This window comes from Hippopotamus amphibius, chromosome 1, assembly GCF_030028045.1.
Source record: "Hippopotamus amphibius kiboko isolate mHipAmp2 chromosome 1, mHipAmp2.hap2, whole genome shotgun sequence".
In the NCBI taxonomy this organism is placed as follows: Eukaryota; Metazoa; Chordata; class Mammalia; order Artiodactyla; family Hippopotamidae; genus Hippopotamus; species Hippopotamus amphibius.
The window spans coordinates 79747378-79773179 of NC_080186.1; the positions used below are offsets into that span (position 1 = coordinate 79747378).

A 25802-nucleotide genomic window follows, 5' to 3' on the forward strand; every position below is an offset into this window, starting at 1 on the left:
TCTATTACTGTTTTTTTTTTTTTTTTTTAACTTGCTGCAAGTGTCAACGGTTTTATTGTGGAGAGTATTCAATTTATAAATATAACACACTTTATATATATTCAACTGTCAAATATATAATGTTGATTGTTGACGGACATTTTAGTTGTTTTCAATTTGGGATATTGTGAATAAAGCTCCTATGAACATTTGTGTATGAGTCTTTTGGTGAATATACACTCTCATTTCTGTAAGGTAAATGCTTTAGGAGTAAGTTAGAAGGCAGGCGAATGTTTGACATTATAAGAAACTGCTAAACTGTGTTCCAGACTGGCTGTGGGCATGTCAAATGGCACAATAACAAACACAGAGATGCAGGAGAGCTTCGGTGCAATTGCAGCCTCATCAATAACCGGGATTGTTAGTTTCAGCCAGTGGCGTGATCCTCCAATCTCCCCATCTCAGTAAGTCACAGCAGGACCCATCCAGTTGAAACCACAATGTAGTAACAACCCTTGATTCCACTTTCTCTCCTAACCCCCAATCAATCAAACTGAGCCTTGAATGCACTTACCTCCACTTCATCCACTTATCTCCTCTCCACATCTATGCCCTCAGCCCTACCCGGTACCACCCCGTTTCTCCCCTCGTCTACTAAAATAACCCAATAATTCTTCTCCTTGCTTCCGCCTTAGATCCTTCACATTTGATTCCCCACCTGGTAGTTAAATTCGTCCTTTTAAAATGGAAATCCGATTATGTCTTTCCCCTTCTTAAAAGCTGTCCAGCTGTGTCCCAATTCCCACTGCAAGGTTAATAAAATGCAAATTCCTCACCTGACTTATAAAGCCCTAAGAGATCTGGCCCTATCCTACCATCTCTTCCCCCATCCCCTACCCATCTCTTCTTTCCCCCTTGCTGTGTTCCAGCTGCAGTGGCCTTCTTCCTGATCACCTAACACACCATGCTCACATCCAATTTAGGATCAATACCCTAGTTATTCCCTCTGCCTAGAATCTCACTGTACCAGTAAGACATCACTCTCTCCCAACTTTTCACTCCTTTTTGCCCTTTTGATGTCACGAATCTTTATTTTTCAAGATAATACGATTTACACATTTATCTTGCCATGGCTCTCAAGTTGTTTCCGACTAAAGTTATACTCAAATCTTTCTCCCAGACCCCAGATTTTATAGTTCTGTGATCACTGCTGGGTCCTCACAGTGCCGTGTGGTTACCTTGCTGCCAGTTTGATGAGGAACTCAGTGCCCCAGAGAAAGAACCAAAGGGCCAAAGTTTCCCCCTGTAATGGGGTTTGCCCTTTTGTCCTACTCCTGCCTGAGACAGACCCCACCATTGCTACTGGCTGGTCCTCATCTGAGTGCTGGGGGACAGACAAGGTCAATGTTCTTGCTGTCGTGTCCCAATTAATCATGCTGTCAGTTGTTCTGGGTCTTCTAATTCTGAGCTTCAAACACTGCCAGACACAGAGCCCCTTGATATAACATTGTCTCACATTCTGGGACAGAGCCCCGATCTGAGGGTTCCTTTTGATTTCAGCCCTTTGGGAACATTTTACTATTATTAATCCACTAAAAGGATCCTTGTTTTGGAGCATGTACAGTATAAAACCAAGATAGATCAAGTATTATGTCAATACTAGTAAGTTGGCTGTTTTCTACATCTGACTGACCATCAAAATAAGGCTGATGGAAATGCTAGAGAAAGTAAATGCTGCAGAATCTACGCTTTGTCCAGGTGTTCAAGGCTGAATTGATGTCACACTGTCAGGTGGTCTCCCAAGTATATAATGGCTTGAGCCCTAACTCTCACCAATTTCCTCCAAGACTTTACCTTCTAAACTGCTTGGAATTTTGTGATCTATAATGGTTGGATCTATAATATAGACAATATTATTTTTCCTTTTTAGAAATAAAAATCAAAAACTAAAAGAATAGGCAACTAAGAGTTACATTCAATTTTAATTCAATAGTCTAGAAAGAATTTGAGATTTTCCATATTATTCCTAAAAACATCATTTTTAAAAGGTACTGGAAGAGAAAATATATTTAAATGAAAAATAATTTTTCTAAGTTAAAAAAATGAAAATACAATTATGATGGAAAACAGTTTAAATCAATAGTTCTTTTAGTGTATATATTCGCATAGAATTGTATAAAGAAAAACTTACTTGTTAAGTTTATCAGGCTCTTTAGGTGACTCAGTACTGTCATCTTTTGCTGTAAAGAAAAATATGAAAAGATTCTGGTTTATTTGGAAGACTGACTATATGGCCTTATGTGCATTCTTTCCAAAGCCTCAATAAGATGATAAGAAAGGAATAAAAATAAGGTATAAAACCTCAAGGAGAGCAAAAGAAAGATGGCAAGAAAAATTTTCAAGATGGAAAGCAGATGTCAAGTGGTAACTACCTTAACAGGCCATAGAAATTTGAAACCGAACGACATGATGAGGGGAGGCCAATAAAAAGCAAGCAGATTTACACTTCAGAACTTGAGAAACACTCAGGAATTGGAGGTACCAGATACCTCTGAAAGGTGAAATGTATAGCATGGACGCCAAAGACATTCATCCTATGCAACCAGATGACCACCACTGTCCAGGCAGGAGGGAGGATGTCTAATTCTGGAGTACCTGAGTCAGAGAGATTCAGGAGATGGCAGAACAAGAGTATGGTAAGGGACTGAAGGCAGGGAATAAATCAAATAAATCGTACTAGATAAGAACGATTGCTTAGTCTCTTTCCTCATCCAACACCTAGAGTGTAAGTAGTTAACATCTCTCTCTTTAGGCATAAGGCTGGAGGATTTGTCTCAGAAAAAACAGTCAAGCCTAGTTAATGGTAAGGTCGGGTCCTCACTGAATAACCCTATAATGAAACAAAACCATTAATAAGTCCAGTCCATATCCAAAATTTCCAGTCTTTTCAATGAATGATTTTCATTCATCATGTGTCCACCATGCAGAAGCAGAGTTAAAGATCAGTAGATATCTGAGTAAAGGTCTTATCATGAACAATAACAACGAAAACAAACAGGAGGAAAATAGGAACTAGGAACATACTTTTCTGGACATTTTCCAGAATATAGGACAAAAAGCAAAGAGATGGATAATAGGAGAAAAGAGATTAAAAAACATCAGAGTAACAAATCAGTAGATCCCACATCTAAATCTTTGGAGATCTAGAAGAGAGAACAGGGAAATTGGAGGAGAAAGGTATCATAAAAGAAGTCATATAAGAAAAAAGTCCAGAACTAAAGAATTACAGTTTGAGATTTAAACAGCCTATGAAATGCCCTACAAGATGATAAGGAGGAAAAAACATTTAAACTATACCAAAAAATACTGTTGAGAAATTTCAGATCACTGGGAATAAAGAGAAGATTTTTTAAAAGCTTCCAGAATGAAAATCAATTACACATGGAGAATTGGACATCTGAATGAAATCAGACTTCTTGAAAGCAACATTAGAAACTAGGTCTTTACAATTCTGAAACAAAATTATTTTCAAACTAAAGTTTAATCAAATTATGAACATTTGAGAGTAGGAAAAAATACATTTTTAGGCATGTGAAGTAATAAAAGATTTAGCTCTCATGTCCTAGGAAGCTCCTGGAGGAAGTGTTCCAACAAAGTGAAGGAGCAAACCAACCAGGAGGAAAAGGAGGGATCAAACAAAAGCTCCAGTCCAAGAGGCAGGCAACAGGGTCACCCCAGGATCCCTGCGAGAGAACTGCTGATTCAGGACTGGAGGCAGAGGAGGATTGCCTCAGCAAAGATGTCTTCCAGGGGGAAAAATGAAACTGACTGAATACCTGGTGTGTGCTTGTTTGTTTGTTTATAGCTTTGTCAGAAAGTTTAGGGGAAGAATAAATGGTAGATATTTTTCAAAAAACAAACAAAAAATTCAAAAAAACAAAAACAAGAGAATGAAAAAGGCCATTTGTACAAGAAAAATAATCACTCGGCTCATCTGTGATGAATACTTACCAAGTCATATTAACGTAAATGACCGACACTAGAGAATGGGGGAGACAAAATCGGAGTGGAAATGGCACCATAAAAGCTACATCTTCATCTTTCAGAGGAAGCCCATAAGTAATATCTAAACTGAAAATCCCAGAAATTTAGTATAGAATAAACTTAGAAATAAAGTGGTAAATTCCAAAAGAAACAGCTAAATGTGTTGAAAGTTGCTGGTACCTTGGGGGTAGTCGGGGGGGAGGAGGGGCAGCTCTCAGCCATGGAAGGTGTGGCTTCCAAGGTCTGCTATATTTCCTTAAAAACTGATTTGAATTATTTGTCCTTTAAAATTATGAACAAATATTTCTTTGATAGAAAATAAATACTTAGCTTTTTCAGTTAAAACAAACAACTTAGAGACTTTGCTAAGAAGTTACTGGACTATCTGGTGCAATGAAATAAAACAGGAAAAAAGTTTGTAACCTTAGCAAACAGATCCATACACACCATCCTGTTAAGCTCAGGTTTTCTACATGTCCTGACATCTGTAGATACCAGAATACCTGTAATAATACTGTAATCATCAACAACAAAATTGGCTCTGAATGATGATGCTAAAGCTCATGTTTTTTAATGAGTAAGCTAGGCCACTGGACTAAACTTCTCTTTCTCCTGATATCCAGAAAGAATATTCTCCAGAGGAAAGGGCATTCCTATACCTAACAGTCAGTACTCCCTTTGAAGAGACATAAGCTGCTTCACTGTAGAAACAAGTTCCTTTAAAACTGCTCTACTGTTATGAAGATTAAAAAAAAAAATAGTGAACAAATTGAGAACTTAAATTGAAGAAGAATCAAATGCTTATCACACCATCTTCCTAACTGCAAGCAGAATGGGATTTATTTCCACAATCATCACACTTTTTTTAAGTAATATAATTATAGTTTTGTATTTTATAATTTTTCTCTATTGTTATATTTTGACTGTCATACTATCTGTCATAATTATATATATAGTTTATTTAGATAAGAACCTGAAACTTAGTAGAATGATTCTTCTTTAACAAAAGCTATAGGAATATACCTGGATAAGAGAAAAATTATTATCCTAGGCTTGGCTACCATTACTCAGTTTTACTATTTTTATATTCTTGTATTTTCTTGCAACTAAAGATTTTTTAATTATATGAACCCTATGTTTTAAATATCAAGACATGATAAACAGAAAATCAATATAATTTGACCATATAATCATATAGAAATAAATATTCACTAGGACAAACTGGAAAAAAGAAAAGCTGTATGAGCTTACAGTAGTTCCCCCTTATTGGCAGGGGATACACTCCACGACCCTCCAGTGGATGCCTAAAATCATGGAGAGTACCAAACCCTATATATACTATGTATGTCTTTACTGTAAGTACCCACCTATGATGAAGTTTATTTTGTAACTTAGGCACAGTAAGAGATTAACAACAATAACTAATAACAAAATAGAAGAACTGTAACAAGATACTGTAATAAAAGTTATGTGAATGTGGTCTCCTTCTCTCTCAAAATATCTTGTACAAATTTAATGCCTTTTCCATCTTAACTAAGCACTTATCATGCACTGTGGCCATATTTTTTGCAGTTTGAGGTGTAACAGCAAAACTAGCATGAATTTCTTTTTCCTTCTTCACAATTTCATGGATAGAAGATTTGTTCTTACTGTAAATCTGAGCAACCGAAGATATGATTTTTTTCTTTCTTTATTAAGTCAAGAACTTTCACCTTTTCACTTAAAGGAAGCACTTTATGGTTTCTCTTCGGCATATCTGAATGGCCAGCAGCACTACTCCTGTGCTTTGGGGTCATGAATAAGTAAGATAAGGGTCACCTGAACACCAGCACTGCGAAACCTCAGATATCCCTCTAGTTCATTTGATAACCCAGATGGCTACTAAGTCACCAATGGACAGAAGATGCTGGACAAAAAGATGATTCACGTTCTGGGCCGGATGCAGCTGGATGGCAAGAGATTTCATCGTGCTACTAAAATGACACACACTTTAAAACTCATGAATCATTTATTTCTGGAATTTTCCATTTAATGCTTTCAGACCACAGTTAACTGCAGATGACTGAAAACTTGGAAAGTGAAATCTTAGATAAAGGAAAAATATTGCAAACTTGGGAAGTGAAATCTTAGATAAAGGGGAACTACTGGAATTACTTTGTAACAAATTAGAAAGTAAGTAGCAATACTCAGAATCTACAAGGCAAAACATTTATATTAATGCATTGTCTCCTTCCAGATCTCCAAGCTTTCATAAACAAACAAGTGTAACTTGTAAGGCACTTGAAAGATCCCCTTGTCCAACTCCTGACACTGGGCAAAAAGCTCTTTGACAACATCCCTAAAGAACAAGTCATTAAGCTCTGCTAAATGAATACTAGTTGTGACAGCATACCTTTAGTGACAGGGAGTTTACCACCTGCCAACGTGGCCTTGCCCATTCTTAAGTGACTTGAATTGTTAGAAATCCTTCCTCGTGTTTGGCCAGCTGGGACCTGCATGGACTTTACCATTAGGGATGCTGCAACTACAGTGGCATTTGCCTCTAGGAAAGATCCGTTAACCCAGCGGACTGTATACTTTATTGTCCAAACTGGAACACAGAGAGAAAGGGAGAACTGGAAATAATTATACCAGGACTGTCCCAAGCAGTCTGGTATGTACAAGCACCCAAACTATAAGTAAGGAAGTCAGGGTCCAAGCCACAAGGAGAAGAGGCCGCCAGGACATGGGAGGGGCATCAGGACCTCCATCAACCGGGTTTGAGCTCAGAGCGTGTTAATACACCAAGGCAAAGGTCGGCTATTTAGGCAAACAACAGATGTTGGGGAAAGTTTGGGGGAATGAGGGGCATTGGCACGTCTACACACCACACGCCAGGCTTAGACGTAGGATAACAAAATTAATCCCAGACCACTGATTATGAGGAAAAAGTCCCTGATATAGTCAAGGTATGTTCTGGCACAAGACAGGGCCAAGCCTGTATATTGCGGATAGCATCGGCTACAAGCTAGCAGGCCTGGGGAAGGTATGATTGACTTGCAGCTTCAACACTAGTCGGATGTTAGTTTCCTGGAGCAACAGCGAAGAAATTTCCCTTTTCTACAGGAAATCCCTTCAAATATTTGAAAAGAGCTTCTCCAACTGCCTTGTATCTTTCCTCCCATTAGCTGAACATAGAGCTTCTTCAGCCACAGGAAACGTGATGCTCCAAGTTGAGCATGCTGGTATCCCAGATGAGGGCCCACCAAACCAGAGTCAAGAAAGTTATCTGACACATGGTTGGTAGAAAGGCACTTTCTAGTCACATTAAGCTTGGGTTCAAATAGCTCCCCAAGAATTTTGTCACAGAATAAAGTTTTGCTATGAAGTCAGGTCTCTTCTCTTCTGTACTTGGAAATTTTAATTCTTTAATCCCAAATGAATGACTTTATGGTCATCGTATTAAATTGGAGGCACAGGGGCAGTGAGAATGCCCAGGTTGGGGCCCTGTGGCTGGCTCTGTGTGCCTTGAGCTAATCCCTTCATCACTGATGCTCAGCTTCCTGTCGGATGAAGGGGCTGAGGAGCAGATGAATGCAGGTACGTGAAAGCACTTTGTAAACTAAGAAGTAAAATCAGGGTCAAAGTTTATATGTATTCTTTCATTCACTCAATTAACAAATTTTTTTTAGGTTTATTTATTTCATTTGTTTTTGGCTGCCTTGGGTCTTCGTTGCTCTGCACAGGCTTTCTCTAGTTGTGGACAGTAGGGGCTACCCTTCATTGCGCTGTGTGGGCTTCTCGGTGCAGTGGCTTCTCTTGTGGAGCACAGGCTCTAGGCGCAAGGGCTTCAGTAGTTGTGGCATGTGGGCTCAGTAGCTGCGGCTCTCGGGCTCTAGACCGCAGCCTTAGTAGCTGTGGCACATGGGCTTAGTTGCCCTGTGGCACGTGGGGTCTTCCCGGACTAGGGATCGAACCCGCATCCTCTAAATTGGCAGGCAGATTCTTAACCACTGAGCCACCAGGGAAGTCCAATCTACAAATTTTTATTCAATACCTATAGACAGAGACTGCCACCTGGGCACTGAGGATACTGCTGTAGCCTAAAACTAATGCCTATAGATGATACAGTTAGCTGCCTCTTGAGTTTCTCATGTATACAATTAACTATCTGTTTCAGTTTTGCGTTATCTAAAAATGAGATAATTTCTTCTATGCATTTTCAAGATCTCTTTATTAATATGTTGAACGTATATGAGAGCTGATTCTTGCACCACTGTAGTGGAGACCTTTTTATTTTCAAATTATTACAGGTAATCAATTCTTACTGGATGCAGTTTTCCACAGAAAACCACATGGTACTATATTACTATCTAATTTAGAGTGAATGCGTTCTTCTGCACTTCATTTCCCAACATAGCACCTGCCTCTGCTGCATCACAGCACTCTTTTCCTATGAAGCTGCAGAAAATAATTTTCTTCCTGGCACTATAGGTACCACGCCAGTCCTGCTGTGATGGCAGGCAAGCTGAAAACTAGTTGCTGCCTTGGATTTCCACATACATCACCAACACAAATAAAGCATATAGTGAAAACCTGCCAAAGCACTATTTGCTTCGTAGCTCATTTGCTGGGTGATCTGGTAACTTGGACAGCTTTCCTGTCAGGTTTGTTGGCAAAGCTGGAGGACTGAAAGGAGTGAAGGGTGACACTGGCCTGAGAGAAAAGAAGAAAAGAAAGGGCCAACTTGTCTTCTGGTTTTTCTCATCCTTCTCTCTGCAGGGCAAAAACCAAAGTCTACCGCACAGAATCACTTACCATAGAAAATTCTTTAAAACCGGTTTTAAAATTTCCATTCACCAGAATATGTACATAGCTTTGTACAGAATATTTCTGTGCAATGATAGTACTGTAGGGCTTGACGAGAGGTTAAGGGATACGCATCCTTCATTTGCTCGTTCCACAAACACTCCTCAGTGCAGAGGGTACAGCGGGGGATGCTACAGTATTCCAGTCGGCCAGAAATATGATCAGAGTGACTCGGTACCATTCCTCTGTGGACAAACCAGCCTGAAAACTATCAGGGGATTTTGAGGAACTCTGAGACAATCATGACATATTTGAAGATACTGAAAATGATGCCTGATCAATACTGCCTCTGACCCAGATGCTCTGTGGAGGAGCAGTTGAAATTTGTCACAAATTCTACAGACCTGACAAATGGGCTGGCGGGTCCTAGAAGGGGATGGGAGAAGAGATCACGGACATCTAATGGAGAGAAAAAGCACAAGAGACATCAGTTTGTCAGAGGGAGTCTGAGTAGCAAGGCCTGCTGACTGGGGAGGTAACAATGCCAGTTACTGTGTGAGGTTGCTGTGCACTGCTGAAAGGAGGGGCAGAATGTAGAAGAAAGAGCTCTGTCACTAGGAGCCCAACCCTCACTTGTGGCAAACCCCTCTGGGCAAAAGGAGCCAACAGCATTGTTCTGCTAACTGCAGAGAGAGCACAGGAGCAATGGAGGTGATGGAGTTAGGTGTCCCGAAAAGGTTGCTGGCAGGACGAGAGTGAGCAGACCAAAGGTATCAAAAAACACGGGTCAGTAGAGCAGAAAGACTGAAAAGCCTCAGATGTCATTTCGTGGATGGATTCTTTGAAGAAATACCTGGAGGGAGAACTCTCCAGAAAAAAGGAATACTGAAAGCTTTCCTAATCAAGGGGAAAGGAGTCCCAGATCAGTAAGATTTGGGGGATGGGGGTGGGTACTGACGGTGAAGTCTGAGAAATACCCATTACAGATAGAGAGTTAAAACTGATGTCATATCTTTATGATGGGTACACTCGTTTCAATCAGCACCATTCGCCCATGTGACCACTACATTTAAAGATACTAAGCTTATGATTTTTGACAATCTTTTAAAAAGGATCACACTAAACCAGAGAGACCAAGACAAATATGATATTGCTTATATGTGGAATCTAAAAATAATGATAGAAATGAACTTATATACGAAACAGAAATACATGCACGGACATAGAAAAACTTATGGTTACCAAAGAGGAAAGGGGGTGGTGGAGGGATAAATTAGGAGTTTGGAATTAACATATACACACTACTATATATAAAATAGATAACAAGGACCTATTGTATAGCACAGGGAACTATTCTCAATATTTTATAATAACCTTTAAGGGAAAAGAATCTGAATATATATATATATATACACACACATAAAATAGATATATATGTATGTATAACTGAATCACTTTGCTGTACACCTGAAACTAACAGAACATTGTAAATCAACTATTCTTCAGTTAGGGAAAAAAAAGGGTCACACTGATGGATTTAACAAAGAGGTACAGTAGGAGAGATCTTAGTATGATTTCATTACTAAAGATGGATACAGAAAATTTGCCATATACAAGTTACCTGCTAGATCATTTACCTGCTATAGATAATTAATAACTGGCAAATAACAATAAGTAGGCACTTCTTACATTGTAATGGCTGGTGGAAAAGTCTTAGAATTATTAGTCTGTACAGAGTTTCATCTTTAATCAGTATATGGGCTGCTTCCAAATTCACGGGATTTTCTAGCACTGGATTAGAAAGCATAACCTACAGAAAAACATACAGAACATAGAGTTTTTAAAGTAACTTTTTTCTTAGAGCAAAAAGACAAACCAATACATACAGCATTCAAGAAGCATTTACTAAATTCCTACAATGTATCCACCTGGAGATAGAGACAAAGACAAATGAGACATCGTCCCAACTCTCAAGAAACTCTTGATCTGTCTTGGTTTTATACTGTACATTCATGAGCCAAACATTAGGATCAAAGCAAATTATAAGTTCCTTCCTGTAACTTATTTCTTCCTATCACATAAATTTAAATTGATTTATGTGTAAAGGGAACTAAACATTAGGAAACATCCAAACATTTCCATTAAAAAATACACCATTACATTTTAACATGAGATCATATTTAGATCATGAATGAACAAACACATGTATTAAAGGCTTGCATGCAATTCAATATCCCTCCAGATCACTGAATGCTTAATTTGGTATCTGTAGAATTTTGCTACCGCTGCTATAAGAAATTACCACAAATTTAGCATTTAAATCAACACAAACTTATTATCTTGCATTCAAAAGGATGTAGTCAGAAACCAATCTAAATATAAATTACTTAAATAAAATGAAAAACTCAGTTCCTCAGTTACAGTAGCCAAATTTCAAGTGCTCAGCAGAACATGAGACTAGTGGCTACTGTATGGGACAGCACAGACACTGAAAATTTCCATAAGCACTGAAAGTTCCATTGGGCAGCACTGATCTTCAAAGCACTATCAAATAGCCATTAAAATATTAATTGTAGCAATCTGGAAATTACTTGAGATAAAATGTTAAGTGAAAAAGAAATAGGCTATATAATTTGAACATATATACCATCATTGCAACAATGTAAAAATTCAGATTTGTTGCTTCAATCTTGTTATTTAGTACCTATTACATGAATTAGACTTGTTTCCTGCCCTCAGGGAGCTTATAGTACAATAGGGGAAGAGAGATAAGGAAATACTATGTGCATTACAGCATTATAGCATTATAGTGCTCTCATAGAGATTTGATCAGGATATCACTTTGCAAAGAAACCCCCCCTCCCCCCAAAACCAAAGCCATCAATTTCACCTAGGAAAGGAAATCAGGAAAGGCATCCCAGAGGTGGGTTCTTTTGACCTGACTCTTACCATGTGAGCAGCTGCTTGCTGAAAAGACTGAGAAAGAGAGAATAAAATGGGTTGCTAGTCAGATGAGGAACTGGACTGAGAACTTTTTAAGGTCCAAGATTGACTTGGGTTTGTAACTTTAGAGTTAGAACTCTATAAATGCTTTTCAAACTGAATTGAACCAAGCACTGTGAGTTAAAAAACAAAAACGAACAAAAAAACATGAAGATATAAATAGGAGCGGGATGCCACAGTGTGTTTGGGAGAGTTAAAAGCTGAGGTGTGAGAAGTAGATCAACATTTGACAGGCAACAGAATTTGGGCTTGACCCTGTAGAGAATGTGCAACTGAAGATTTAAAAATGAAACACAGGAGAAAAGATCAGAAGAAAATGCTAATAACAATAGGGTACAGAATTTTCTTCATGATTATCAGTGATTTTCTTTTCCTTTCCACTATCTTAAAAATCTTCTCTAATGTGGGCATATTTGTCTTACAAATCTATTTGAAAAATAGAAACAACTGTGTAATCTACTGGCTTTCCATGATATATTTGGCAACACTTTGTTGCCACTTTATTAGTGGTTAAAATTAAGAACAGTCAAAATATTAACTAGATTTTATTGAATTCTTTTCTTGGATCACTCATGGTTCTAAGTACTCTACATGTATTTATTCATTTAGTCCTCACAAGTTATCTGAGGTAGCTACTAACAGCCCCATTTACTGATGAGGAAACTGAGGCAATGAGAAGTAAAGAAACTTGTCCAACAGTGCAAAGGTATTAAGTGCCAGAAACAAGATGTAAAGCCAAACAATCTAAACTCACAGCCCCCAATTTGCCTTTATTAAATTATTCTGCAATTGAAAATTTTCACCATTTCATTCTGGTTTGCCCTCACTCATTACATTTTTGAGAACATTAATTTTTTACCATTTTTAAGGCTGATCCTGTTTAGGTGGAAGAGATAGGACAACTCAATTTGAAGGAGTCCGAAAGATCAACCACAATTCTCTGCACACCATGGCTCACTGACTTCCTCAAAGTTTTTGCTCCACTCTCTCTCCCAGAACCTGGCCTGGCACTGGTACATATGCTCAACACATATTTGTAGAATGAATGAATGCATGAACTGAGCACTGCATTTTTAAAAATATTAAATTTTACTCAGCATACTAAGATGACTACACAGAAAGTTAATGATTAGTTTTATTTTATTTTCAAAAGCAAGAGACGGGAGAGATTGAATTTGTGTTATAATTCTATGTTACTGAGAAAATTCAATTAAGTCAGAATACTTTATTCTCCAGGTATTCCACATAATCAAAATTTAATAGTTTATCTCCATATATTATTAATGATGAATAGATAGAATATCATGGATAGAATCTGGTGGATAGAATCTTGCTGAGCCAGATGTAAGTGATCAAAGCAAGCGCCACTCAAATCACTTCTTTTAGCATCTCAGGATGAGAAGGGAAGCTCTTTGAGGGTCGGGAATAACACTACACTGAGGCATGCTTCTAAAGACCATGGATCTAGGAGGTAAAGGGTGCATTCTAGATACAGGCACCTACTGAGGAGAGGAGGAAATTCCTGGTTTAATTGTTCACTGGGTTTGATATGAAAGCTTATAAAAGCAGGTCTCGCGCACTGTCAGAAACAAAGGATAAAGCTCAACATCTTACATCGTAGTCACTCTATTCACCTCTCTGAGGAAGGCAAGGTTCATGAATGAGGAAAGATCTAAAAGGCCTGTTCAACATTATAAAGTGAAGTTAGGAGCCAAAAGCAAACCTAAGACTGTATTTCCAGAATTGAAACCATCCAAACAGTTCTTTTCTTCTTTTATATTCTTTGGTAGGGAAGGGCCTAAGCTATCAATTTCACTTTAAAAATAATATAATTCAAGTTCCATTTCACAGTTTTGATGTAGAAATGTTACTGATTTATATACGCTTACTCAAACATTTAAATACGCACTGTACATTTTATTCCTTATACTTTGAGTAACTGGGGGTAATTAAAAGTATTAAAGACAGCATAACATTAATTTGTTCTTACCTGGAGGGTAAGTAAGATGCTGCTCAATGTATAGCTTCTATTCCACTTACGAGGGTGGTCCAAAAAATCTACACAGGGCTGGCCAGTATGTGGATCTACTGTATTAAAATAATACATTAATATTGATACATAAAATTATTATTTAAAACTTATGAACATCAACATACCATAAGGAAAGTTAGAAACAAATGACAAAGCAGGAAAATTATTTGCAATGAATGTGACAGTTAATACAGAGCAGCTGTTAGCATGGATTTTGGTGTCACACACACAAATTTGACCATTGACTCTTCCACTTACAAGCTATGTGACATTGAGCAATTAATGGTATCTCTCTAGGTCTCCCCTGCCTAGTATGTGAAATGGGGATATGATTGAAGTACCTACTTTCACTGAAAAGAATTTAAAAAATACAGTCCTTAATAAAGTACCTGGCATATAGTGGATCCTCAAAAAATGATAGCTATCATTATTAATAATACTTTTATTAATGTATAAACAATTTTTGTAAATGAATAAGAAAAACATTTATATTCCAACAGAAATCTTGCAATAAAAAGGGAAGACTTGGGAAGAAAATTTTGAAAAGGTGAAAAGAGGGGTCTTTGATTCGGTACATCGTATTGTAAAACTACAATAACAGTAACAGTGCAATGGACACAAGATTTGAGTGAACAATCTGATAAAAGAATTTAGAAACAAATCCTAGTTGGTATTAAAATTGTTGTAAGTTAAAAGTGAAATTATGACTCAGTGGTGAAAGAAAAGTTGATGAAGAAATGGTATAAAAAGTTTTACGCACACTATTCAGAGTCCTCCAATATTTGCTCTTCCTTTCCTCCCTTTCTTCTCTCCATAGTAAGAAACATGATGCCTGCCCCTTCCCCATTCCCCAACGTAGTTTTAGATGAATACATAGTTGCCCACATTTGCCCAGCCCTTCCTCTAGCAAGATGTGGCCATATGACGACGTCTTAATCATGAGACATGGGCAGAAGTAAAGTGTGCGCCTTCTGGATATATTTTCTTAAGGAAGCTGTTTGGCCCTCTTCCCTTTTTCTCTCCCCTTCCCACTGGCTGGAAATAGTGACAAAGTAAATGCTTTAGGTTCAGAAATGGAACCCACACGTTGAAGATGGTAAAATCTCTCTGCCAGCTTTGTTCTGTTATATATAAATTGGAAACATGTATGAAAGGTTTGCCTATGCTCTAACACAATTAACTAAATCAGTATTTGGAAAAAAGACTGATTTAGTTAGTTAATACACGCGCGTGTGTGTGTGTCTGTGTGTGTGTATGTGTAGTTTTGGGGCTTTTTTTTTATTACGTGGAATTATATTTTACATTTTATTTTTCAAAGTATTTTTTCATTTAATACTAAATTATCAACATATTCCTGGACATGTATATTAAAAAAAATATGAGCAACAACTATATGCCAGGTAGTGAAGATTCTAGGGACACAACAATGACCAAAGAGTAAAGTCTTCATCTATCTTCCTTGTTATATTTAAAGGCAATGTATATAGCTATAAGATACTTTACTCTAAAATTCCTATATTAATGGATATTGGAGTTATTTCCCTTTTCCCTATTTCCAACATTGTTACTGGAAACAAACATCTTTATTAATTAAATATTAATAAGAATATTAAACATATTCTTTATATAAAACCCCAAAGTCTCCATCCCAAAAGTATTAGAACTAATAAATGAATTCAGCAAGCTTGCAGGATAAAAGGATCTACTCCATTTCTATACACTAATGATGAAATATCAGATGGAGAAAGTGGAAAAAAAGTGTTGTTTAAAATAGCAAAAAAAGAAAAAACCCTAGAAATAAATTTAACCAAGGAGGTGAAAGACCAATACTCTGAAAAATATAAAACACTGATGAAGAAACTGAAGACTATTCAAAGAAATGGAACAATATCCCACGCTCTTGGATTGGAAGAATTAATTTTGTTAAAATGGCCATACCACCCAAAGCAAATCTACAGATTTAATGCAGTCCTTACCAAAACACCCTGGACATTTTTCACAAAACTAGAACAACTCCTAAAATTCACATGGAGCCACAAAACAATCTTGAGAAAAAAGAACAAAGCTGGAGGTATAACCCTCCCAGACTTTATACTAGAAAGCTACAGTAATCAAAACATCATGGTATTGGCACAAAAACAGACACATAAATCAGTGGAACAGAACAGAGAGCCCAGAAATAAATCCATACACTACAGTCAATTCATCTACAACAAAGGAGGCAAAAATATACAATGGAAAAAGACAGTTTCTTCAACAAGTGGTGCTGGGAAAACTGGGTAGCCACATGCAAACAATGAGATTAGAACATTCCCTCACACCATATACAAATCAAATTCAAAAATGGTTTAAAGACCTAAATGTAAGACCAGAAACCATAAAACTCCTAGAAGAGAACATAGGTGGAATACTCTTTGATATAAACTACAGCAACATTTTCTTGGATCAGTCTCCTGAGGCAAAAGAAATAAAAGCAAAAATACACAAATGGGACCTAATTAAACTGAAAAGCTTTTGCATAGCAAAGGAAACCACTGACAAAATGAAAAGACAACGTACGAAATCAGAGAAAATATTTGCAAATGATGCTACCAACAAGGGGTTAATACCTAAAATATACAAACAGCTCACACAACTCAATATTAAAAACAAACCAAATAAAAAATGGACAGAAGACCTAAATAGACATCTTTCCGAAGAATACATACAAATGGCTAATAGGCACATGAAAAGATGTTCTACATCACTAATTATTAGAGAAGTGCAAATCAAAACAACAATGAGATATCACCTCACATTTGTCAGAATGACTATCATCAACAAGTCTACAAATAACAAATGTTGGCAAGGATGTGGAGAAAAGGGAACCCTTGTACACTGTTGGTGGGAATGTAAATTGGTACAGCCACTATGGAAAACAGTATGAAGGTTCCTCACAAAACTAAAAACTGAGCTACCATATAATCCAGCAATTCTACTCCTGGGTATATATCCAGAAAAACTGAAAACACTAATTCAAAAAGATACATGCACCCCAACATTCACAAGAGCACTATTTACAATAGTCAAGATACAGAAGCAATCCAATTGCCCATCAACACCCTCACCCACCAGGGGGCAGACACCAGAAACAAGAAAACAATGATCCAGCAGACTGTGGAATTAAGTCCACAAACACAAGTCAGAAACTACCCTGGGACCAGCTGGTCCCTGGCCCTTGGGAGAAAAGAGGGAAGTGTACTGCTGGGACACACAGAACATCCCCTACAGAGGGCCACTTCTCCAAGGTTGAGAAACATAACCAACCTTCCACATACATAAAAACAGAAATAGAAATTTAGACAAAATGAGACAGCAGAGGAATAGGTCCAAATGAAGGCACAAGATACAACCCCAGAAGAAGAATTAAGTGACATGGAGACAAGCAATCTACACACGAAAGAGTTCAGAGTAATGATCACAAAGATGATCCAAGAACTCAAGAAAAGAATGGATGCACAGAGAGAGAAGTAAGGGGATGTTTTTAACACAGAAAATATAAAGAACTGCCAAACAGAGTTGAAGAATACAACTGAAATGAAAAATGGAAATAACTGCCACAGAGCAAAGAAAAAAGAATGAAAAGAAATGAGGACAGTTCAAGAGAGCTCTGAGACAATGTCAAAAGCACCAACATTCACCTTATATAGGGGTCCCAGAAGGAGAAGAGAGAGAAAAAGGGCCTGAGAAAATATGTGAGGAGATAACAGCTGAAAACTTCCCTAATATGGAAAAGGAAAGAGCACCCAAGTCCAGAAAGTACAGAGTCCCATACAGGATCAAATCAAGGAGAAATACACCAAGACACATACTAATCAGACTGATCAAAATTAAAGAGAGGAAATATTAAAAGCAACAAGGGAAAAGCAACAAATAACATACAAGGGAATCCCTACCAAGTTATGAGCTGACTTTTCAGCAGAAACTCTGCAGGTCAGAAGGGAGTGGCATGATATATTTAAAGTAATGAAAGGGAAAAAGCTACAGTGAAGAATACTCTACCCAGCAAGGCTCCTGTTCAGATTTGACAGAGAAATCAAAAGCTTTACAAACAAGCACAAGCTAAAAGAACTCAGTACCACCAAACCAGGTTTAAAACAAATCCTGAAGGAAATTTTCTAAGTGGAAAAGAAAAGACCACGACTAGAAACAGGAAAATTACAAAATGGGAATGCTCACTGGTAAGGCAAACATACAGTAAAGATAGGAAATCATCCACACACAAATATGGTATCTAAACTAGTAATCATGAGAGAAGAAGAGTACAAATGCAGGATATTTGAAACACATTTGAAATTAAGAGATCAGCAACTTAAGACAATTGTGTGTGTGTGTGTGTGTGTGTGTGTGTGTGTGTGTATAGCTATACCAAAATCTCATTGAACTGTAAACCAAAAATCTATAATATATATATATACAAAAAGAAATAAGACAACCAAACATAACACTAAAGATAATCATATCACAAGAGAAGAGAACAAAAGAAGAAAGAAAATAAAGAACAAGGTCCTATTGTATAGCTAGAGAACAATAGTCAATATCCTGTGATAAACCATAATAGAAAAGAATAAGAATATATAAATGTATACCTGAATAACTTTGCTGTACAGCAGAAATTAACACAATAGTTAAATCAACTATACTTCAATAAAATGTAAAAAAAAAAAAAGAGGAAAGGTAGAAAGAAGAACTAAAAAAACAAATCCAAAACAATTACCAAAATGAAAATAAGAACATACATACTGATAACTACCTTAAATGTAAATGGATTAAATGCCCCAACCAAAAGACAGACTGGCTGAATGGACACACAGACAAGACTCATATATATGTTGTCTACAAGAGACCCATTTCAGATCTAAAGACACATACAGACTGAAAGTGAGGGAATGGAAAAAAGTATTTCATACACATGGAAATCAGAAGAAAGCTGGAGTTGCAATACTTATATCAGACAAAATAGGTTTTAAAATAAAGACTGTTATAAGAGAGAAATGACACTACATAATGGCCAAGGAAACAATCCAAGAAAAAGATGTAACAGTTGTAAATATATATGCATCCAACACAGGGTCACCTCAATATATAAGGCAAATGTTAACAGACATAAAAGGAGAAACTGACAGTAACACAATAATAGTGGGAGACCTTAATACACCACTTACATAAATGGACAGATCATTCAGACAGAAAACCAATAAGGAAACACAGGTCTAAAATGACACATTAGACCAGATGGACTTAATTGATATTTATTGAGCATTCCATCTGAAAGCAACAGAATACACATTTTTTTCAAGTATACAAGGAACAGCTCCAGGATAGATCACTTGCTAGGCCACAAAGCAAACCTCAGTAAACTTAAGAAAACTAAAATCACGTCAAATATCTTTTTTGACCACAACGCTATGAGATAAGAAATCAACTGCAAGAAAATAACTGCAAAAAACATAAACACGTGGAGCCTAAACAGTATTACACTAAACAACCAATGGATTAATGAAGAAATCAAAGAGCAAATAAAAAAAGTAGCTAGAGACAAATGAAAACAAAAACATGATGATCCAAAACCTATGGAATGCAGCAAAAAGCATTTCTAAGAGGGAAATTTACAATGATACAACCTTAGCTCAGGAAACAAGAAAAATCTCAAATAACCTAACCTTACACCTAAAGCAACTAAAGAAAGAATAGACAAAACCCAAAGTTAGTAGAAGGAAAGAAATCATAAAGATCAGAGCAGAAATAAATGGAATAGAGACTAAGAAAACAATAGAAAAGATCAATGAAACTAAAAGTTGGTTCTTTGAAAAGATAAACAAAACTGATAAACCTTTAGCCAGACTCATCAAGAAAAAAAGTGAGGGGGACTGAATCAACAAAATCAGAAATGAAAAAGGAAAAGCTACAACCACCACCACAGCAATACAAAGGATCATAAGAGACTACTACAAGTAACTATATGCCAATAAAACGGACAACCTAGAAGAAATGGACAAATCCTTAGAAAGGTACAATTTCCTAAGACTGAACCAGGAAGAAATAGAAAATATTAATAGACCAATTACAAGTACTGAAATTGAAACTGACTTAAAAACTCCCAACAAACAAAAGTCCAGGACTAGATGGCTTCACAGGTGAAGTCTATTAAACATTTACAGAAGAGTTAACACCTATCCTTTTGAAACTATCCCAAAAAATTGCAGAGGAAGGAACACTTCCAAACTCATTCTATGAGGCCACCATCTCACCATGACACCAAAAAAGCCAAAGATATCACAAAAAAAGAAAATTACAGGCCAATATTACTGATGAACCTAGATGTGAAAATCCTCAACAAAATACTAGCAAATTGAATCTAACAATACATTAAAAAGGTCATACACCATGATCAAGTGGGATTTATTCCAGGGATGCAAAGATTTTTCAATATCCACAAATCAATCAGTGTGATACACCATATCAACAAATTGAAGAATAAAAACCATATAATCATCTCAACAGATGCAGAAAAAGCTTTTGATAAAATTCAACATCCAATTATAATAAAAATTCTCCATAAAGTGGGCACAGAGGGAACCTACCTCAACATAATAATGGCCATATATGGAAAACTCACAGCTAACATCATACTCAGTGGTGAAAAGCTGAAAGCATTTCCTTTAAGATAAGGAAAAAGACAAGGATGTCCACTCTCGCCACTTTTATTCAACATAGTTTTGGAAGTCCTAGCCACGAGAATCAGAGAAGAAAAAGAAATAAAAGGAATCCAAATTGGAAAAGAAGTAAAACTGTCACTGTCTGCACATGACATGATGTTACACATAAAAAATTCCTAAAGACACTACCAGAAAACTACGAGAGCTCATCAATGAATTCAGTAAAGTTGCAAAATTTATACACAGAAATCTGTTGCATTTCTATTCACTAACAATGAAATATCAGAGAGAAATTAAGGAAATAATTCCACTTACTTTTTAATTTTTTCTAATTTAATTTTAGCATTAAAAACTTTTGCATTTGTAATTGATTAAGAATTTACTTTGCATATAACTTGAAGTGGCAATGTAACATTTCTTTCTAAAATGTTAATCTGTCAGTGCATTGTTTTTATAGTAAAAAATTAGATCCAACTAAAACATTGAACGATACAGGAATTGTTTATCTTTCAGTCACTAAAAATTATATTTTGAAGAATGTTTAATATTGAAGAAATAAACATGTCATTTTAAAGAAAAACATAAAACTTTGTGTAATAACTCAACTATGTAAATAAAATGCATACATAGAAGAAAGGAAATAAATTTGGTTAAATGTTGAGAATAGTATTTATTTAAATTAGAATTCAGGTGAAAATTTTTTTCTGCCTTTTAATTTCTCCCCCAATAAGCAAGTTTAATTTTATAATCATAACAAGGTGATTAAAAAGAAACAATATTAAGCACTAATAAAGAACAAGGTTAATAGGGACAGAACCCATGATAAAAAAATTTCATTTGTTCCTTACCATTTGGATGAAAAGGAATTGTTCTAAATCTCACAACTGGAGGGACAAAATTATACTCTGATGTAAAATTTATTCTCAGTTGGAAGAATGATCCTGTGATATAGAAATAAACATTTTTACTAAAGTGTCATGTTAAACGGATTAACTGTAACCTAACACTGAAGTTTATTCCTACAGTTTAGCCTCCCCAAGGTCCCTACAGTCTTATTATATTAATAAGTAAGCTGGATTATAGGATGCCTAGACGCCTCACAATCTAATCCCATGTTTTCAGCCACTGTTCCCACCAATCCTTTCCACCCACTGACTCTGTCCCCCTAACAACCAGCCCTTTCACTGTGCATCTCATCTTTACTGAACTCACTGCTCCAGAACCCTCTCTTGCCAGGCAGTTTATTCTGCCTGGATTTCCTTCTGATTTTAAGCCTGGTGAATTCTCACACATTCTTCAGGACCCAACGCAAGTGTCACTTCCTTGGGAAGCCGTTCCTGACTCTCCAAGGCAAAATTAACTAATCACTGCTTCCTCAATATTCCATTCAAAATCCATAATAGAACATGCTATATTTTATTGCAATTATTCACTTACATGTTTTTCTCCCTTACCTCACTAAACAAATATCTCTTGTTAATCCACAACTGTAAGAGTGCATGGTCATTAAAGTTTATAGTGGCCTAGTCTTTTTGAGAATTTGATTTATGGAAATTTGTGGGAAAATCAAAGACCAAAAAAATGAGACATAATTGTGGGATTTTTCTGCCAGTAGGCATTTTGTTAGCTATTCTCTCATTTCATGGAAAACTGTTAGATGATATTCTCAATTTATATGCTTTCCTGCATGTGCTTCTTAAAAACATGATAACATTAAGACTGGGCAGAAAGAAAAATTCAAATCTGAAATTTCCATCCATGTTGACAAATGGAAAAAAAATAAGCATATAGTGAAAAAATAACGTGAATACTTTAGGAATTCTAGAAAATTTATACAGTGCAACCTTAAAGAAATTAGGCTAATAACATGAAGACTTTTTAAAAAGTAAATTGGTTTTGAAAGCACAAACCATGCCAAATTGTATTCTGTAGACCTTCAATATCAACTTCCCATTGCATCATATCTTCACTTACAGGAAAGGCAGTAATACCCTTTAATTAAGAAAAATTAAAGAAAAAGATTAAATATTTATTTCAGCTTGGAAAATCAGATATTAGGTTATAATAAATTCCAAAAGCTCTACATTTTCTTTTTCTGATAAACTTTTCTTTTTATTTGGGAAGGTGTTATATATTGTCTTATTACACGGAAGTTAAGGTAGATTCCAGAAAACACATGCAATAGTAAATTTTAGATAAATCAGTAGTGTACAAACCAAAAGTGGGACACGAAGCTCAAGACTGGAATGTGTAGCTTATGTAAGTCGATAGACAATTTAAGATTCAAATTCAAAAAGAAAGAAATAGTTGGAAAGCGTGCATGTCTCCAAAGCTGTCAAAAACCATACGGATGCCACATAAGGCACGAAGTAAGAAAATTTTCATTAAGAAAAACACAACTCTAAAATTATGCCCATATATAAAAATAAAATTTTCCTGCACTTGAGGTATTATTCCAATGGAGGGACAAGAAAGTATTTCATAGAATAAGGTTATTGGCTATGCTGAGGAATACACTTAAATATAGTCAATAAACACTTCTGAGCAATCACAGTTATTAGGCCTGTTCAGTGCTAGTCTGGATAAACATTACATCTCAATTATCTACACTATCTATATTTACCTGTCACTTCTCCCTTAAATTTTCTTTCAACAGAGCCACAAAGTTCAGGTGGAGCAGAAACAATATCAAATGTTACTTTCATACCTCTCAGATGTTTGCTGTTGAACTCAATAATTGCTTCTAACATCTCCTGTTAAGGCAATACTTCTATGGCTGCAGTGGAAACAGAGCAATGCCACCGAACTACACCTGAAGCACCGTACACCCTCTTTTTATGCACAACTTTCTATTCTTTCTCTTAAGCACTCCCTCGCCCCTTTCATTTTTAAAGTCTCCATATTACATGTGATAAAACAGCCTATGGCAACCACAAACACTGAAACCTCATTGGTGGCATTCAGGGCAAAGCCTTCCTCTGTGTTAAAATTATAAGGGAAAGGCACTTAAAGTGCAATATGCGACAAAAGTTGCCAAAAAGTGCACTAGACAGGAAGCAATAGAACCCAAGACTTAAAAGCAAGGGATTTTGGAGTCAGAAGACTCTGTGATGGTATCCTGAGGCCTTTTTCATTGAATCTTTCTGAGGTTTAGGTTTCTTGTAGGTAAAACAAAACACTACGTACTTACTTTATAATATTGTAATTAATGAGTGCAACCCTGTACCTGCTAGTCACTTACTACCTGATAGACCCTGATATTCAGGGCTTAAATGCCCATAAATTACTCAGCATAGTGTGCTCAATATTGTTAACTGTTATTATGAAGTACTAATAATTGTTATTATTATGAAATAGATTATTATACGGAAATAGGTTCATTAAACAAATCTGCAGTGACAAACTAGGTTTAACTAAATTATGCCTTATAGAATAAACACGGATTAAACTGCTTTTAAAAATTCGTACCCCACTGAAACACACCCTCCAGGTCTCCAGTACTCACCTCATAATTGTTCTCCTTCAACTCTTGGAATTCTCTTTGCAACAAGATGTAAGCTCTGCTGTACATGATAAGACAACAAGGAGTCTGGCACTTGTCCCCGCACTCCTAGGGTTCGCTCTGAGGCAGATGTCTAAGGTTATGGGTCACCCTGATCCACCTAGTTAACTGACATAAGTTACTTGCTTTCTCGAGCCTCAAAACGCTGTATGCTTCCAAGATAAGTGGCTTTAAGTTGGGCATATAACAGTGAGCTTCTTTTCTCTAACTCTTCTAAAAGAGGACTTCAGAAGGAAAACCTGAGCGCTTTCTCGGCGGCGGTTTGTCACTGCGGGGTCAGCGCACACCCCAGTCTGAAGGCAAACTTGGATGAGCTCGTGGGACCACTTGCGCTGCTTGTGCGTGAAATGGGCGTGAGAGGCGTAAGCGTAGGGCGGTCGTAGCCGGTTGTTCGCGCCGCTTCACAGGTGTAACTAACTGGGTGCCTGCTGGGCTGGAGGATGCAAATCGGTTGCCAAGCAACAGGACCGAGTGGGACTACAGAGAAGGAGGTGGGAGCTTGGCCGCTCCTCATCCAATCAGCGACATGGGGCGGCCTCTGGAAACCTCCTCAGCCAATCGTCCAACCGGTTCAGTTTGAAAGCCCAATGAGAATCGTTGTTAAGGCAACCTTGCCCCCGCGCCGCGCCGCCCCTGCTCCCCGAGCGCCTGCTAGGTCCACCAACTTTGGACTCTACCCAGCTGATAGGGGGTTGGGGTAAAGTCAGAGGATCTAGCATTTTAGTCTGTAAGTCAGAGAAGACGTCACTTGAAGTTCTTCTCTGAAATATTCTTTTTCTTCGAATATCAGAAACTATCGGGTGATAAATGACCAGTAGTACAGGTCTGCACTTATTTATAATAACTTACATAGCACGTTAGCGTTCACGATATGCTCGCATACATTATTATGTCATGGAATCCTACAGTTACTCTGGTAGAGCGCTCTGCAGCAGGGACCTCCTTAAAATTTCTCAGATTCCCAACTCTTGCCGCACAGTTCTGCACCAGGTGTTCCTTCTATCTAGACATTTACCACGTTCGTTCCATCCTTCCTCCCCACCCCAATTTTTCCTTCACCCATCGTTCAGATGTACCTTTGCCTATGATTTCTTTTGGAATTCCGCAAGACAAGAGAAGACTCCTTTCTTGTGATCCTAGAGGACCCTGTATTTACCTCCTTGTTAGCATTTGTCAGGCTGTATCACAATTGCCCACTGCCTTCTCCAGCCACCTGTGAGCTACTTGAACGTGTTAATTTGCCGGTGTCAACGACAGAAACTGGCGTTCTTCTTCAGAGTGCTTTTTTCCCTTACTATTACCAATTTAATGGAAACAGGACAGCAGTTCAATTAGTTCATTTGTTTCACAAATATTTATTTAGCACTTCTCATGTGCTTTGGAACGATTCAGATGAAGTGACTGCCTTTTTGGCTCCAGTATTCAATAAACAAATATACAAAACCAAAACAAATGTACAAAACAGAAATAATAATTTTAGATCACAAGTGCTATATAGACGATAAAACAGTAATGTGATAGAAAGTAGATAAGGGTTAGAAATGGTGGTCAGGGAAGGCCTCTGTCAGAAGTGGACTTTGAGGTGATACATGAAAGATAAGATGAGGTGAAGTAACTCAGAAAAACAAATGTATCTTAACACATATATGTGGAATCTAGAAAAATGGTACAGATGAACGTGTTTGCAAGACAGACG

The 25802-nt window shown here is 37.0% G+C and overlaps 1 protein-coding gene across 1 annotated transcript in view; it reads right to left on the reverse strand.

Moving 5' to 3' along the window:
* UBE2U (ubiquitin conjugating enzyme E2 U) overlaps positions 1-24115 on the reverse strand; it is a 37017-nt gene extending 12902 nt beyond the window's left edge. The window contains exons 1-6 of the mRNA XM_057712621.1: positions 24050-24115; positions 22455-22536; positions 21393-21485; positions 13805-13902; positions 10501-10621; positions 2171-2219 (exon numbers count right to left, since the gene is read on the reverse strand). Coding sequence (XP_057568604.1) covers positions 2171-2219; positions 10501-10621; positions 13805-13902; positions 21393-21485; positions 22455-22536; positions 24050-24115 — 509 coding nt within the window. The remainder of the gene's footprint in view (positions 1-2170; positions 2220-10500; positions 10622-13804; positions 13903-21392; positions 21486-22454; positions 22537-24049) is intronic.
* Positions 24116-25802: the final 1687 nt, after the last annotated feature.